At 34.8% G+C, this 17,869-nt stretch overlaps 1 protein-coding gene across 1 annotated transcript in view; it reads left to right on the top strand.

Moving 5' to 3' along the window:
- Nucleotides 1-17,869, top strand: part of PCDH15 (protocadherin related 15) — a 1,001,489-nt gene that overhangs the window by 926,865 nt on the left and 56,755 nt on the right. The window contains exon 28 of the mRNA XM_066348814.1: nucleotides 523-611. Coding sequence (XP_066204911.1) covers nucleotides 523-611 — 89 coding nt within the window. The remainder of the gene's footprint in view (nucleotides 1-522; nucleotides 612-17,869) is intronic.

Raw genomic sequence — 17,869 nt, 5'->3', positions numbered from 1 at the left:
AACCCCATATGTAAATTTATATTTATATATACACACACAGACATAAAGTTGGCTAAAGCAGACATAACGACTATATATGATGATTTTGTGGAATGAATTATCCTAATTAGTCATATCACAGATTCTTAGTCACAGTAAATAAATGATTTCTTGAAATTTGTAAAATCTTAAGGCCATTTTTTTAATTTTTCTGAGTATTCTTAAATAAACCAATTTAAAAACAAACAAAAACAACTTCATTCTGCCCTAGTAAATAATCAAGAAACAAGCAAACAAACATAATATCAATAGCAGTCAAAGGCACTTAGGATTCTATTACTTCTAAGTAAACAAATGATCTGTCTGTCATTCTCAACATGTCCCAACACTTACTGGAAGTTCCATGACTAAAAATCATTTATTCCTAAATTTAAAAATGGGAAACCACTGTGTAAATGCATAGTAAAGAAGAATAAATACGTTTTTAATTATAGAAATGTTAATGAGTAAAAGCTAAACAAATTCTGTTTTTTCTTCTTTCAGGTCTCTGTTGTCAATCAGCTGGATATGCAAGTCATTGTTTCTAATGTGCCCCCCACTTTAGTGGAAAAAAAGATAGAAGATCTTACAGAGTAATGAATTTTTGTTTACTTATAATTTTTTTTTTCATACAGCTATAAATTTTAGTGGATTAGGTCATTTTAATCATTATGCTGTTCAGATGAAATATATTTTTAACATACTGTCTTAATAATTTAATTTGCTGTTTTCCTGAATAAGTACTTTTTTGAAATATGTGAATAATTTACAAGTACTTTCAAATAGGAATTAATTGGATGTGAGAAAATACTATTTCAGAATTATTTGATTGATGCATCAACATAACCTCAAATGTAGCATCTAAGAAATAAATTATAACAGTAATTATTTGAGTATAAATCTTGATTTTGTGGCTCCAAATTATTCAAATGGCTCAATATCTAAGCAATCCAGCTAATTCAGGGAATGCTATTTCTCAGAATGATATATCTAAATAGCTAGAGCTTATGTTTTCAAAAGCCAAGTGACTACCATAATTCTAAATTATATATATATATATATATACTTAATTATTTAAAAATATATGCTATACCTTCTGCCTTTGGACAGTGTACTGTATACTGAACATGTTATTATTGGCTCAAAGTTCTGACTATTAAACAGCAGTTTTTTAATGTTCTAAATGTTATCAAGGATTATTAAAATGTCTTTACTATTTTACTCTTAGCTACCCTAACCAACCCTGCCATCATTTCAAAATTTTTACATTGGTGTTTATATATTTTTGTGTCTTCTATTAAGTTTAGGTCAATAGATGTCATTTATCACTGTTATTTTCCCTCTCTCTTGCAAATATCTCTTACTTGTAAGTTGCTAGAGGAAGCTTCATATAGGTAAACTTTTACTAACTATGTGTCAAATAAAATACAATAGGTATTAATGAAGGCATGATGATTCCCTTGTAATGGGCATATATACACTGCTCACAAAAATTAGGAGATATTTTATAAGTTCCTATTCATTTTCAAATATTCTCTAATTTTTGTGAGCAATATATTTGGTAACAATTATTTTTAGACATTTTATAAACCTGAAGCTTTGAATATCATGTAAAATGTCCCATGAATAAGCTAATTATTAACATTTAGGAATAAAATATCAGTAATACAATATCTTTTTCATCTCTGCAAAAAATTTTTATATATGCTTAATCTTTATCAAAATAATAGCTGATTACACTTGAAATTTTAGAATTATGACTGTCTTCTAGCTGCTTTAAAGTCATCTATTGGGGTGAGCTTTCTTTGATTATACTATTCAGAAGAGATGACATTCTCTTTAACCTCTAACCCAGAGATTTTTAACTCGTATGCAGCAAGAATTTTTAAAACAGGCAATATCTATTTATTCAGGGACACTAACCTCTTCTTTTTTTAGATTGTTAAATAAAAAATGACAATAGCCAACACAACAATAGCCGTCTGGTGTGAATAAATCAGAATTATACTTTTTCTTTTTGGTCGTATAAGTAAAAATTGTGTTTTGATTTGCTACAGAATTTTAGTAATTAGTTTACAAGTGTTACGAAATGAAAAAGTTTGAAAATAGCTTCCCTAACCCTTTATTCTTTATTTTTCTTCATAACATTATCCAAATTTTTATTATATGTCAATTTTCCACTGAAATATAAACTCCATGAACCATGAAATCTATTTTTTTACTGCTATAGTTCCATTTATGTAGTAAGTACTCAATGTATTTTACTGAATAAAAATTTTGTACAAGCAAAATCATAATGCCCTTTTCTTCATATTGAGACAATTTATGAAAACTTAAAAAAAAGACAAGATAAAAGTATAATTTCATAACAATTTATATGATTTATGACTTTTAAGTGAATATGAAGATATGAATGAGAAAAATCACACAACTTTCAAGGCTTGAGAGAAACATTTCTCTAGGCAAGGAGCTTTGACTTTAGATAACATTGGTTTTAAAACATGAGTTTGGGTATATAATTTATTCTTTCCCAGACTGAGTTTCACCATTTGTTGATACAAGCTAATTCAACTTACATTAGGACTGTGATAAGAACTAAATTATATAAACCATTCAGACTACGAAAACCATGAATATATTTCTATTGATTGTTTTTAGAGAGACAGAGAGAGAAAAGGAGAGAGAGAGAGAAGCATTCATTTGTTGTTCCACTTAATTGTGCATTTATTGGTCACTTCCCTTATGGGCCCTGACCAAAGGTTCAACCAGTAACCTTGATGTTCCAGGATGATACTATAACAATTTAGATACCTGGCCAAGGCAATGGAAACCATGATCATTTAATGAATTATTGATATTATATTAAAAAAGAGGTTAGTAACCTAAAGTCAGTAGGATAAGGCTGGAAAAGGCCAGAGTTTTTCACTTTCTACTCAAAGAGCAGATAATATAGTAATGAAGCTCAGATTAAAGATTCAGACAGACATATTTAAATCTTATTATAGTTGTGTGATTTCTGAAGCAAGATATCTAACATGTAAGGCCATAATTCCTCATCTTGAATTTTGGAAAAAGAATGTCAAGGTTGAGTTTTGCTTTTTATGGAATTAAATGTAAATTTTCTAGTGCAGTAAGCATATCAGACACATGACTGATTTTTTTTGTTTGTTTGTTTTGGTAAATTTTTTAAAACCTGTATTATGTTCAGATTCTTAAGAACAAAAATTTCTGATTTTTTTCTTTAATTTTAATTTTTTTAAGTGAGAGGAGGAGAGATCGAGAGATAGTCTCTGACATGCACCCCGACTGGATTCACACAGCTACCCCTATCTGGGGCTAATGCTTGAATTCAATTCATCTATCTTCAGCACCTGGGGCAGCTCGAACCAATTGAGGAGAAGAGAGAAAGAAGGGGGAGAAGGAAGGGAAGAGAAGCAGATGATCGCTTCTCATGTGTACCTTCACCAGAGTTTGAACCCAGGATGTCTGTACCTCTGGGTGATGTTCTATCCACTGAGTCACTAGCCAAGGCTTCTGTTTTATTATTATTATTATTATTATTATTATTATTATTATTAAGAAAAAGGTGGGGAGGCAGAGAAACAGACCCTCACATGTCTCATGTGCCCTGGCTGAGATTCACCCACAAGCCCCCTACCAGGGCGATTCTCTGCCCATCCAGGCAGTTGCTTCATTGCTTGGCAACCAAGGTATTTCATCACCTGAGGAAAGATCATGGAGCCATCCACAGTGCCTGTGGCCAACTTGTTTAAACATTCCAAGCCATGTCTGTGGGAGGGGAAGAGAGAGAGAGGGAGACAGAGAGAAGAGGAGGCACAGGAATGGGAAAGCAGATGGTCACTCCCCCATGTAGGCCTGACCAGAATCTAACCCAGGACATCCACATACTGGCTGACACTCTACCACTGAGCAAACAGGCCAGGACCTCTGGTTCTTTTTTTAGTGGACTTCTTTTTAGAGAAGTTTTATAGTGACAGCAAAATTGAACAGAAGTTATACTCCCTTCACCCATATAGCTTCCCTCACTATCAACATTTTGTACCAGAAAAGTTACAATTAAAACCACAATGGCACATCATTATCACCCAAAGTTTATAGTTCACATTACAGTTCACTCTTGACACTGTACATTCTGTGGGTTTGAACTAATGTTTAATGTCATATAGCTATCATTATATATAGTATCATACAGTCTAGTTTCATGGCCTTAAAAATTTCTTTGTTCCACCTATTATTCATCTTTCCCTCCCACACTAACCCCAGATCTTTTTCTGTCTTCAGAGTTTTACTTTTTCCAGAATGTTATATAGTTGGAACCATAAAATATGTAGCCTTTCTGATCTCATTCTGAAAACTACTTTAGGAGATGAAAGTGATAGCAATAAACATTATTAGACCTGATTCAGCACCAGGAAGCCCCAAATGTTCACTCTTAATGCCTAGGGATGACTAATGAAAATATACACAAGATGAACAGCAGAGTGTCAATTTGTTTATTGAAAATGAGAATTTAGTGTTCCAGTGACTAGACTAACCAGTACGTTCATTTCCTGTAGAAATTCTTAGATGACAAGTCACCTCATTGTTAAAGCCACTTTCCATTATTTTCCATAACACATCCCTACCTATGAAGTGAAAAACTTTAATTCCATATGGTCATCGCTTTTTTTTTTCTTTAGGAAGACCCTATATTAAGCCAGATCATAATCCAAAATTATGCTTGGGAAGCATAAAACCAGTACAAAGTAGGAGAGATGACAAAAGGAAAATGCAATGACCTAATATATCTATTTGATGATGAAATTATTTGTAAAGAGAGTCAGTTCCTTTGATGTCTAAGAGCACAGAGCCTGGAAAATTGAATTTTTATAGTAAAGGATAGGTGCTATAGTGATGCTAATGATTACTCTCTACTCCCTGGAACTAGCTAAAAGTACTCTACTAAACTTTGCTGTTACTTTTGTTATTTAATGCTCATAGAATTAACTAATATCCCTTTGTAACGAAACATCCCTTTTTTATTATATTAATGTACTACAGCTAAGTTCTATGTCCCCTTGCATATCTATGTCCTTCCTGAAGTCTTTTTGGTTGACATTAGGACGTACCTCTTCTTGAGTCCTATGTATTTCCTTTACTTATAAATTCTTGAGATTAAGGAGTAGGAGAAACAGCTGTGAGGACAAAGTCAGGGACACCTGCCTATATACAAATTAGCAATAGTGTCTAAAGAAGCAAAGAAATACTTGCATTTGATGTCTTCTTCCTTTCTCCTTCCACTTCATCATGAAGCCTCATGAGTAGAAGTAGTTTGGGATTCTAAAATTTAAATTCCTAAGAATCTGCAGAAATGGCATTTTCAAGAAGTATAAATTAATGAGTTTAGAAATATTGTTACAATATGAATTGGAATTGATCCTTTATATCAAGAGTTGCTCAAACACTCCTCTTACTCTCTAAATATAATATGAAAAATCAATGATAGAGGACTTCATTGCAATAGTTATCACTCTCTTGTGGATGAATTCATCTGAATGAAATATTTATATAGCATCTGAAATGTGTCTGTATAAATTGTAACTCCTGGTATTAAGGTAACAAATCATGCTTTAGAAATCTAGTCGAGACATATATTTCTGAGATGACAATTATAATGTCTCTTAGGTAAAGAACCTATGAAACAGAAAACAATTGATGCTAGTGCATATTTTTAAGGCAATACAATAAACACTGGGTGTTGAAAGGAAAGATTAAGTTGAAGAGCAAATAAATACAGTGTCTTTGATCATTTTTGCCTTCTTTTTGTTTTATAGTCAGGGTAGAATTAGGGAACTATTTGAAAATTTAAAATAATATTTTATAATGTTTAATAGTGATATTTAAATGTTTTACTAAGTTATTTATCTTTATTATAATTTTAAATGTTAAGAAATTAAAATAATTTTAGCCCTGGCCAGTTGGCTCAGTGGTAGAGCGTCAGCCTGGCGTGCAGAAGTCCTGGGTTCGATTCCCGGCCAGGGCACACAGGAGTAGCACCCATCTGCTTCTCCACCCCTCCCCCTCTCCTTCCTCTCTGTCTCTCTCTTCCCCTCCCGCAGCCGAGGCTCCATTGGAGCAAAGATGGCCCGGGCGCTGGGGATGGCTCCTTGGCCTCTGCCCCAGGCTCTAGAGTGGCTCTGGTCGCAACAGAGCGATGCCCCAGAGGGGCAGAGCGTCGCCCCCTGGTGGGCATGCCGGGTGGATCCCGGTCGGGCGCATGCAGGAGTCTGTCTGACTGTCTCTCCCCATTTCCAGCTTCAGAAAAATACAAAAAAAAATTTTTTTAAATGAATAATTTTAATAACAAAATAATTTCATAAATAAAATTTTATTTTCAAAAACATGTAGTAGGTTGGATTTAGCTTGCGGTTCTTAATTAGCCACTGCTAATGTAGAACACTATATTCTCTAGATAGGAAAAGTTACAATGCTTATTTATTCTATTCAAATTCCTATAAAAACCACTTTGGGAAAAATGTCACATGAAATTCCTAAGCAATATATTAACTTTTTCTCCCTTTGGAAGGCTGTTGTTCCTTTTGAATTTAGAAGTTCTAAGTTCACCACAGGTTACCAATGACTAGCCCAGAAATCTTGGGCCAGTAAATTAAACTTTTTGAGTTCTAACATTCATATGTGGAAGCTGACAATTTATTCATTAAATTAAAAGTAGTTCTTGATTGTAAGCACTGGAGATTTAGCAGTGAACAAAGCAAAAACCTTGTTCACATAAAACTTACATTCTATTGAGGAAAAATAGCAAATAAATTAATATATAATATGATGTTAGATAGTGATAACTGCAATAAAGACAAATAAATACAAATAGCAATATAAAATTATATAAGAAAAGTATATTTAATATAGAATGGTTGAGGAAAACCTTTCTAATGAGCTTACATCTGAGCAGAAACCTAAAAGAAGTGAGGGAGAAAGTAATGTGGTGATGTGTGTGTGTGTGTGTGTGTGTGTGTGTGTGTGTGTGTGCAAAAAAAAGAAAGAAAGAAAAAAAAAGGTTGTTAGGTTGGAGATTAGGTGACCGGATATAAGTCTATAACAACAGTACAGGAGAGCCATCATTGTACCTTGGACTGGTGGTAGAGGTATGGATAGGAAGAAGTGATTAGAATGAGAATATATTTTTAAAGATACAATCTCCAAAATTTATTATGGATTGGATGTATGAGGAAAGGTAAGAAACGATAATGACTCTTAAGTTTGGGTCTGAGAAAATCAACAAAATGAAGATAGTTACTTTTACTTAGTCACTAAAGATTTGATAACATTATACTTGTGAAAGGAATAGTATTTTTTCATGGAAAAGATTTACTTTATTTAGCAATATTTAGTTCACATCAATAACCTTGAAGTCAGTTGCCTCTCTCACCATCATCTGCTGACATCCCAATTTGAGAGTGGATTGAAACTCCATTATCTCCTCCCACAACCACTGTCTTAGCTCTACATCAAGGTTTATTCTTTTTATTTTTATGTTTATTATTATTATTAATTTTAATGGGGTGACATTGATAAATCAGGGTACGTATGTTCAGAGAAAACATCTCCAGGTTATTTTGACATTTGATTATGTTGCATTCCCATCACCCAAAGTCCAATTGTCTTCCCTCACCTTCTAACTGGTTTTCTCTGTGCCCCACCCCTCCCCCAACCCCCTCCCTCTCCCCCCCCCCATAACCACCATTCTCTTGTCCATGTCTCTGAGTATCATTTTTATGTCCCACCTATGTATGGAATCACATAGTTCTCAGTTTTTTCTGATTTACTTATTTCACTCAGTATAACAGTATCAAGGTCCATCCATGTTGTTGTAAATGATCCGATGTCAACTTTTCTTATGGCTGAGAAGTATTCCATAGTATATCTGTACCAAAGCTTTTTAATCCACACATCCTCTGACAGACACTTGGGCTGTTTCCAGATCTTCGCTATTGTAAACAATGCTGCCATAAACTTGGGGTGCATTTCTCCTTTTGAAACAGTGCTATGGTGTTCTTGGGGTATATTCCTAAAAGTGGGAGAGCTGGGTCAAAAGGCAGTTCCATTTTTAATTTTTTGAGGAATCTCCATACTGTTTTTCATAGTGGCTGCACCAGTCTGCATTCCCACCAGCAATGCAGAAGGCTTCCCTTTTTTTTACATCCTAGCCAGCACTTATTCTGTGTTGTTTTGTTGATGAGCGCCATTCTGACTGGTGTGAAGTGATATTTCATTGTGGTTTTAATTTCATTTCTCTAATAATTTAATTCCATTTCTCTATTGGCCATCTGTATGTCCTCTTTGGAGAAGTGTCTATTCATTTCTTTTGCCCATTTTTTGATTGAATTGTTTGTCTTCCTAGTGTTGATATTTACAAGTTCTTTATAAATGTTGATTATGAAACCCTTATCAGACATATTGTCAAATATGTTCTCCCATTTTGTAGTTTGTCTTTTTATTCTGTTCTTATTGTCTTTAGCTGTGCGAAAGCTTTTTAGTTTGATATAGTCCCATTTGTTTATCCTGTCTTTTATTTCACTTGCCTGTGGAGATAAATCGGCAAATATATTGCTGCAAGTGATGTTGGAGAGCTTACTGCCTATGTTTTCTTCTAGGATGCTTATGGTTTCACAGCTTACATTTAAGTCTTTTATCCATTTTGAGCTTATTTTTGTGAACGGTGTAGGTTGGAGATCTGGTTTCATTTTTTTGCAAGTAGATGTCCAATTTTCCCAACACAATTTATTAAAGAGGCTGTCTTTACTACATTGTATGCTCTTACCTTCTTTGTCAAATATCAGTTGTCCATAAAGGTGTGGGTTTATTTCTGGGTTCTCTGTTCTGTTCCATTGATCTATATGCCTGTTCTTATGCCAGTACCAGGCTGTTTTGAGTACAATGGCCTTGTAGTATAACTTGATATCAGGAAGTGTGATACCTCCCACTTTATTCTTTTTTTTCAAGATTGCTGAGGCTATTCTTGTTCTTTTTTGGTTCCTTATAAATTTTTGGAATATATTTTCTATATCTTTGAAGTAAATCATTGGTATTGCATTGAATTTATAAATTGCTCTGGGTAATATAGACATTTTTTTAAATTATTTTATTTTATTTATTTTATTTTTTACATTTTTTTAATTAAATTTAATGCAGTGACATTGATAAATCAGGGTACATATGTTGAGAGAAAATATCTCTAGATTATTTTGACATTTGATTGTACTGTATATCCCTCCCCCAAAGTTAAATTGTCTTCTGTCACCTTCTATCTGGTTTTCTTTGTGCCCCTCCTCTCCCCTAACCCCTCTCTCCTTCTTCACCCCCTCCCCCCTCCCCCAACCTCCCGCCCCTGTTGCCATCACATTCTTGTTCATGTCTCTGAGTCTCATTTTTATGTCCCTTCTATGTATGGATTCATCTTAGTTTTTTTTTTTCTGATTTACTTATTTCACTCTGTATAATGTTGTCAAGGTCCATCCATGTTATTGTAAATGATCCGATGTCATCATTTCTTATGGCTGAGTAGTATTCCATAGTATATATGTACCAAAGCTTTTTAATCCACTCGTCCTCTGACGGACACTTGGGCTGTTTCCAGATCTTCGCTATTGTGAACAATGCTGCCACAAACATGCGGGTGCATTTCTCCTTTTCGAGCCGTTCTATGATGTCCTTGGGGTATATTCCTAAAAGTGGGATAGCTGGGTCAAAAGGCAGTTCGATTTTCAGATTTTTTGAGGAATCTCCATACTGTTTTCCACAGTGGCTGCACCAGTCTGCATTCCCACCAGCAGTGCAGGAGGGTTCCCTTTTCTCCACATCCTCGCCAGCACTTATTCTGTGTTGTTTTGTTGATAAGCACCATTCTGACTGGTGTGAGGTGATATCTCATTGTGGTTTTAATTTGCATTTCTCTAATGATTAGTGATGTTGAGCATTTTTTCATATGCCTATTGGCCATCTGTATGTCCTCTTTGGAGAAGTGTCTATTCATCTCTTTTGCCCATTTTTGGATTGGGTTGTTTGTCTTCCTGGTGTTGAGTTTTACAAGTTCTTTATAAATTTTGGTTATTAACCCCTTATCAGACGTATTGTCAAATATGTTCTCCCATTGTGTAGTTTGTCTTTTTATTCTGTTCTTGTTGTCTTTAGCTGTGCAAAAGCTTTTTAGTTTGATATAGTCCCATTTGTTTATCCTGTCTTTTATTTAACTTCCCCGTGGAGATAAATCAGCAAATATATTGCTCCGAGAGATGTCCGAGAGCTTACTGCCTATGTTTTCTTCTAAGATGCTTATGGTTTCACGGCCTACATTTAAGTCTTTTATCCATTTTGAGTTTATTTTTGTGAGTGGTGTAAGCTGGTGATCTAGTTTCATTTTTTTGCAGGTAGCTGTCCAGTTTTCCCAACACCATTTGTTAAAGAGGCTGTCTTTACTCCATTGTATTTCCTTACCTCCTTTGTCAAATATCAGTTGTCCATAGAACTGTGGGTTTATTTCTGGGTTCTCTGTTCTGTTCCATTGATCTATATGCCTGTTCTTATGCCAGTACCAGGCTGTTTTGAGTACAACGGCCTTTTAGTATAACTTGATATCAGGAAGTGTGATACCTCCCACTTTATTCTTCTTTTTTAAGATTGCTGAGGCTATTCGTGTCCTCTTTTGGTTCCATATAAATTTTTGGAATATGTGTTCTATATCTTTGAAGTATGTCATTGGTATTTTAATTGGTATTGCATTGAATTTTTTAATGATGTTTATTCTTCCTAACCATGAGCACGGTATATGCTTCCACTTGTTTGTATCTTCCTTGATTTCTTTTATCAATGCTTTGTAATTTTCCGAGTACAAGTCTTTAGTCTCCTTGGTTAAGTTTACTCCTAGGTACTTTATTTTTTTGGTTGTAATTGTGAAGGGGATTGATTCCTTAATTTCTCTTTCTGACTGTTCATTGTTGGTGTATAAAAATGCTTCTGATTTCTGAGTATTGATTTTATATCCTGCCACTTTGCTGAATTTATTTATCAGGTCCAGTAGTTTTTTGACTGAGACTTTAGGGTTTTCTATATACAATATCATATCATCTGCAAATAATGATAGTTTTACTTCTTCTTTTCCAACTTGAATGCCTTTTATTTCTTCTTCTTGTCTGATTGCTGTGGCTAGGACTTCCAGGACTATGTTAAATAAGAGTGGTGAAAGGGGGCACCCCTGCCTTGTTCCTGATCTTAAGAGTATTGCTTTTAATTTTTTCCCATTGAGTATGATGTTGGCTGTGGGTTTCTCATAGATGGCTTTTATCATGTTGAGGTATGTTCCCTGTATTCCCACTTTGCTGAGAGGTTTGATCATGAATGGGTGCTGGATTTTATCAAATGCTTTTTCTGCATCTATTGAAATTATCATATGGTTTTTCTCCTTCTTTTTGTTTATGTGATGAATCACATTGATTGATTTACGAATATTGTACCAGCCTTGCCTCCCCAGAATAAATCCCACTTGATCATGGTGTATGATTTTTTCCATATATTGTTGGATCCGTTTTGCTAATATTTTGTTGAGGATTTTAGCATCTATATTCATCAGAGATATTGGCCTATAATTTTCTTTCTTTGTGTTGTCTTTGCCTGGTTTTGGAATCAGAATTATGCTCGCCTCATAAAAGGAGCTTGGAAGTCTTCCTTCCTCTTGAATTTTTTGAAATAGTTTGAGAAGGATAGGAGTTAGTTCTTTGAATATTTGGTAGAATTCCGTTGTGAAGCCATCGGGCCCTGGACTTTTCTTTGTTGGGAGTTTTTTGATAACTGTTTCGATCTCATTTGGTGTAATTGGTCTGTTTAGGTTTTCTGAATCTTCCAGATTGATTTTTGGAAGATTGTATGTTTCAAGGAATTTGTCCATTTCATCTAGGTTGTCTAGTTTTTTGGCATACAGTTCTTCATAGTATTTTCTTACAATATTTTGTATTTCTGTTGTGTCAGTTGTTATTTCTCCTCTCTCATTTCTAATTTTATTTATTTGAGTCCTCTCTGTCTTTTTCTTGGTGAGTCTACTTAAAGGTTCATCAATCTTGTTTACCTTTTCAAAGAACCAGCTCCTAGTTTCATTGATCCTCTGTATTGTTTCTTTAGCCTCTATGTCATTTATTTCTGCTCTGATCTTTATTATTTCCTTCCTTCTACTACATTTGGGCTTTACTTGCTGTTCTTTTTCTAATTCTTTTAGATGCAGGGTTAAGTTGTTTATTTGAGCTTTTTCTAGCTTCTGAAAGTGTGCCTGGTGCTATGAACTTCCCTCTCAGCACTGCTTTCGCTGTGTCCCATAAATTTTGAGTTGTTGTATGCTCATTGTCATTCGTTTCTAGGAATTTTTTTATTTCTTCTTTGATCTCATTCTTAATCCTTTCATTATTTAACACCCTGCTATTTAGTTTCCATGTGTTTGAGAATTTTTGAGCTTTTCTGCTGTGATTCATTTCTAGTTTCATGCTGTTGTGATCGGAGAAAGTGCTTGATATGATTTCAGTCTTCTTAAATTTGTTGAGAGCACTTTTGTGCCCTAACATGTGGTCTATCCTAGAGAATGTACCATGAGCACTTGAAAAGAATGTATATTCTGCTGCTTTAGGGTGAAAGGATCTGAAGATATCTATTAAATTGAGTTGATCTAGTGTTTCCAATAAGTCTGCTGTTTCTTTGTTAATTTTCTTTCTTGAGGATCTATCTAGTGATGTTAGTGGGGTATTGAAATCCCCTACTATTATAGTATTGCTGTTGATCTCGCCCTTTAAATCCATCAAAGTCTGCTTTATATATTTGGGTGCTCCTATATTTGGTGCATAGATATTTATAATAGTTATATCTTCCTGTTGGATTACTCCCTTTATCATTATGTAGTGGCCTTCTTTATCTCATACTATATCCTTTGTTTTAAAGTCCAATTTGTCTGATATAAGTATTGCTACCCCAGCTTTTTTTTCATTTCCGTTTGCATGAAATGTTTTTTTCCATCCTTTTACCTTCAATCTATGTGTGTCTTTTGTTCTAAGGTGTGTCTCTTGTAGACAACATATGTATGGGTCCTGTTTTCTTATCCACGCAGCTACCCTATGTCTTTTGATTGGATCATTTAATCCATTTACATTTAAGGTTATTATTGATATGTAGTTGTTTATTGCCATTTTCTTCTTTAAAGGTGTATTCCTTTTTTTACTATATTCTTTTCCAACTTTGATCTGTTTACAACAGGCCCCTTAACATTTCTTGCAGCGTTGGTTTGGTTGTAATGAATTCCTTGAGTTGTTTTTTGTCTGGGAAGCTTTTTATTTCTCCTTCGATTTTAAATGATAGCTTTGCTGGATAAAGTAGTCTTGGTTGTAGGTTCTTGTTCTGCATTATTTTGAATATTTCTTGCCATTCCCTTCTGGCCTCAAGTGTTTCTGTTGAGAAGTCGGATGTCATCCTTATGGGGGCTCCTTTGTAGGTGATAACTTTTTTTTCTCTTGCAGCTTTTAATATTTTCTCTTTATTGCTTAGCTTTGGTATTTTAATTATGATGTGTCTTGGTGTAGGTTTCTTTGGGTTTCTCTTTAATGGAGTTCTCTGTGCTTCTTGGACTTGTGAGAGTTTCTCTTGCATTAATTTAGGGAAGTTTTCAGTTATGATATGATTGAACAAAGTCTCTATTCCTTGTTCTTTTTCTTCTTCTTCAGGAACCCCTATGATGCGGATGTTATTTCTCTTCATGTTGTCACAGAGCTCTCTAAGTGTTTCCTCTGACTTTTTGAGTCTCTTTTCTCTTTTCTTCTCTGCTTTCATGCCTTCATTCCAGTTGTCCTCCAACTCGCTGATTCAATCCTCAGCTGTATCCATCCTGTTTTTAATTCCTTCCATTGTGGTCTTCATTTCTGATATTGTATTTGTCATCTCTGACTGATTCTTTTTTATACTTGCTATTTCTTTATTTAGGTTTTCAAACTGCCCCTCCATTGTTGTTCTAAGATCCCTAAGCATCCTTACAATCATTATTTTGAACTCCGCATCTGGAAGTTTGATTATTTCCATATCACTCAGCTCATCTCTCAAAGGTGTCTCTTGTGGTTTCATTTGGGTTGCACTCCTTTGTCTTCTCATAATGGTGTTTTATTTGTAGAGTTGGTTGAGTCTAGGCTTGGTGTTGTCTGCCTCAAGTTTTCAGTTGTGTTATTTCTAGGTCTTCTTGGGTTGGTATCAGCTATTATTTGTAATGCACTTTTGGATTTGGGCAGCTTTGAAGTCTTGATTTGTTTGTTTTCTTAACAGGTGATAGTCTTGTTAACTGATCTCAGCAGGGGGCTTCCTTGAAACTGTAACCAGGAATGCTGTGGGTGTAACCTGAGACGCTGAAGGTCTCTTCCACCAACTAATCTCACTGGGGGCAGGGTTTTTTCTCAGCTTCAGTAGGGGGAGGTGTATCTCAGATCTCCATGGAGTCCTGAGTTACTGCCCCTCCTCCCCACTTCTTGTTTTCAGCTGTGTCTTGTTGCGCTGATTGGAGCTGGATAGATATCCGGAGATCTCTGATCCGGAAGCACTTCAGCTCTGTTTTGTGAAAGGTTCAGTCCCTCCCCCAGCTATGGCCGCCTCCAGCACGAATGAGTCAGCTTTTTTATTTTGTTTCTTGCATTCCTTAGCCCCTCACAGTCTGTCCCTCTCCTTGTCCTTTCCACTTGGGTGATAAGCTGGTCTTTTCAACCCACCTTGCTCCCTGGTTGCCAGGTAAGTGGCTGTGAGCAGTAGTTTCTGCTCTTTTTCCTCTGTGAAATCCTCTCTGGGTTCTCAGCCTCACCCCCCCCCCTTCCGTTCCTGTAAGCAGAGGAGATTCAGGCACTCCTTACCAGGATTATTGTGGCTTCCTCTTTGCTCCTTGGTTTTTGAGAGCTGTTCTTGCAGTTCAGTGTTGGTTTTTCATGCTGATTTTTCCTAAATTGATTTGTATTCCAGTTTGGTGTTGAGAGCTGGGCGTCTGTGCGTCCGCCTACTCCGGTGCCATCTTCAAAAGCCTCAATATAGACATTTTAATGATGTTTATTTTTCTAAACATGAGCATGGTATATGCTTCCACTTGTTTGTATCTTCCTTGATTTCTTTTATCAATGTTTTATAATTTTCTGAGAACAGGTCTTTAATCCCTTGATTAAATGTACTTCTAGGTACTTTATATCTTTGGTTGTAATACTAAAGGGGATTGATTCCTTAATTTCTCTTTCTGACAGTTCATTGTTGGTGTATAAAAATGCCTCTAATTTCTAAGTATTAATTTTATATCCTGCCACCTTACTGAATTCCTTTATCAGGTCCAGTAGTTTTTTGACTGAGACTTTAGGGTTTTCTATATACAATATCATATCATCTGCAAATAATAATAGTTTTACTACTTCTTTTCCAATATGGATACCTTTTATTTTTTCTTTTTGTCTGATTGCTGTGGCTAGGACTTTTAGAACTATGTTGAATAAGAGTGGTGAAAGGGGACAACCCTGCTTTGTTCCTGATCTTAAGGAGATTGCTTTCAATTTTGGCCCATTGAGTATGATGTTGGCCGTGGGTTTGTCATAGATGGCCTTTATCATGTTGAGGTATGTTCCCTGTATTCCCACTTTGCTGAGAGTTTTGATTATGAATAGGTGCTGGATTTTATCAAATGCTTTTTCTGCATCTATTGAAACTATCATGTTGTTATTTTCCTTCCTTTTGTTTATGTGATGAATCACATTGATTGATTTGCGAATATTGTACCAGCCTTGCCTTCCCAGATAAATTCTACCTGATTGTGATGTATGATTTTCTTCATATATTGCTGGATCCAGTTTGCTAATATTTTGTTGAGGATTTTAGCATCTAAATTCATCTGGGATATTCACCTATAATTCTCTTTCTTTGTGTTGTCTTTGCCCGGTTTTGGAATCAGAATTATGCTCACCTCATAAAAGGAGCTTGGAAGTCTTACTTCCTCTTGAATTATTTGAAATAGCTTGAGAAGGATAGGAGTTAGTTCTTCTTTGAATATTTGGTAGAATTCACTTGTGAAGCCATCAGGCCCAGGACTTTTCTTTGTTGGGAGTTTTTTGATAACTGTTTTGATCTCATTAATTGTAATTGGTCTGTTTAGGTTTTCTGATTCTTCCAGATTAATTTTTGGAAGACTATATGTTTCAAGAAATTTTTCCATTTCATCTAGGTTGTCTAATTTTTTGGCATATGGTTCTTCATAGTATTTTTTTTACAATATTTTGTATTTCTGTTGTGTCAATTGCTATTTCTCTGCTCTCTTTTCTATTTTTATTTATTTGAGTCTTCTCTCTTATTTTCTTGTTCAGTCTGATTAAAGATTCATCGATCTTGTTTACCTTTTCAAAGAACCAGTTCTTGGTTTCATTGATTCTCTGTATTGTTTCTTCAGTCTCTATGTCATTTATTTCTGCTCTGATCTTTATTATTACTTTCCTTCTACTACCTCTGGCCTTTATTTGTTGTTGTTTTTCTAGTTCTTTTAGATGCAGGGTCAAGTTGTTTATTGGAGCTTTTTCTAGCTTCTTAAGGTATGCCTGTAGTGCTATGAACTTCCCTCTCAGGACTGCTTTTGCTGTGTCCCATAAATTTTGAGTTGACGTATACTCATTATTTTTTGTTTCTAGGATTTTTTTTATTTCTTCTTTGATCTCATTTTTAACCCATTCATTATTTAATAACATGCTATTTAGTTTCCAAGTGTCTGAGTATTTTTCAGTTTTTATGTTGTGGTTGATTTCTAGGTTCATGCCATTGTGATCTGAGACAATGCTTGATATGATTTCAATCTTCTTAAATTTGTTGAGACTGCTTTTATACCCTAACATGTGTCTATCCTAGAGAATGTACCATGAGCACTTGAAAAGAATGTATATTCTGCTGCTTTAGGGTAAAAGATTCTAAAGATATCTGTTAAACCAGTTGATCTAATGTGTCCTTTAAGTCTGCTGTTTTTTTGTTAGTTTTCTTTCTTGAGGATCTATCTAGTGATGTTAGTGCGGTATTGAAATCCCCTACTAGTATAGTATTGATGTTGATCTCACCCTTTATATCCATCAAAGTCTGATTTATATATTTAGGTGCTCGTATATTAGGTGTGTAGATATTTATAATGGTTATATCTTCCTGTTGGATTGCTCCCTTTATCATTATGTAGTGACCCTCTTTATTTCTTACTATAGCCTTTGTTTTAAAGTTCATTTTGTCTGATATAAGTATTGCTACTCCAGTTTTTTTTTTCATTTCTATTCACTTGAAATATTTTTTCCAATCTTTTACCTTCAGTCTATGTGCATCTTTTGTTCTAAGGTGTGTCTCTTGTAGACAACATATGCATGGGTCCTGTTTTCTTATCCACACAGCTACCCTATTTCCTTTAATTAAATCATTTAGTCCATTTACATTTATGATTATTATTGCTATATAGTTGTTAATTTCCATTTTATTCCTTAAAGCTATATTCCTCTTTTGCTATATTCTTTTCCCCCTTTGATCTGTTTACAACAGGCCCCTTAGCATTTCTTTCAGCATTGGTTTGGTTGTAGTGAATTCCTTGAGATTTTTTTTTTTGTCCGGGAAGCATTTTCTTTCTCCTTCAATTTTAAATGATAGCCTTGCTGGATAAAGTAGTCTTGGTTATATGCTCTTGTATTGCATTAGTTTGAATATTTCTTGCCATTCCCTTCTGGCCTCAAGTGTTTCTGTTGAGAAGTCTGATGTTATCCTTATGGGGGCTCCTTTGTTA

Source organism: Saccopteryx leptura, chromosome 9 (genome assembly GCF_036850995.1).
Source record: "Saccopteryx leptura isolate mSacLep1 chromosome 9, mSacLep1_pri_phased_curated, whole genome shotgun sequence".
Lineage (NCBI taxonomy): Eukaryota > Metazoa > Chordata > Mammalia > Chiroptera > Emballonuridae > Saccopteryx > Saccopteryx leptura.
This window is presented reverse-complemented; position numbering and strand designations above follow the sequence as displayed.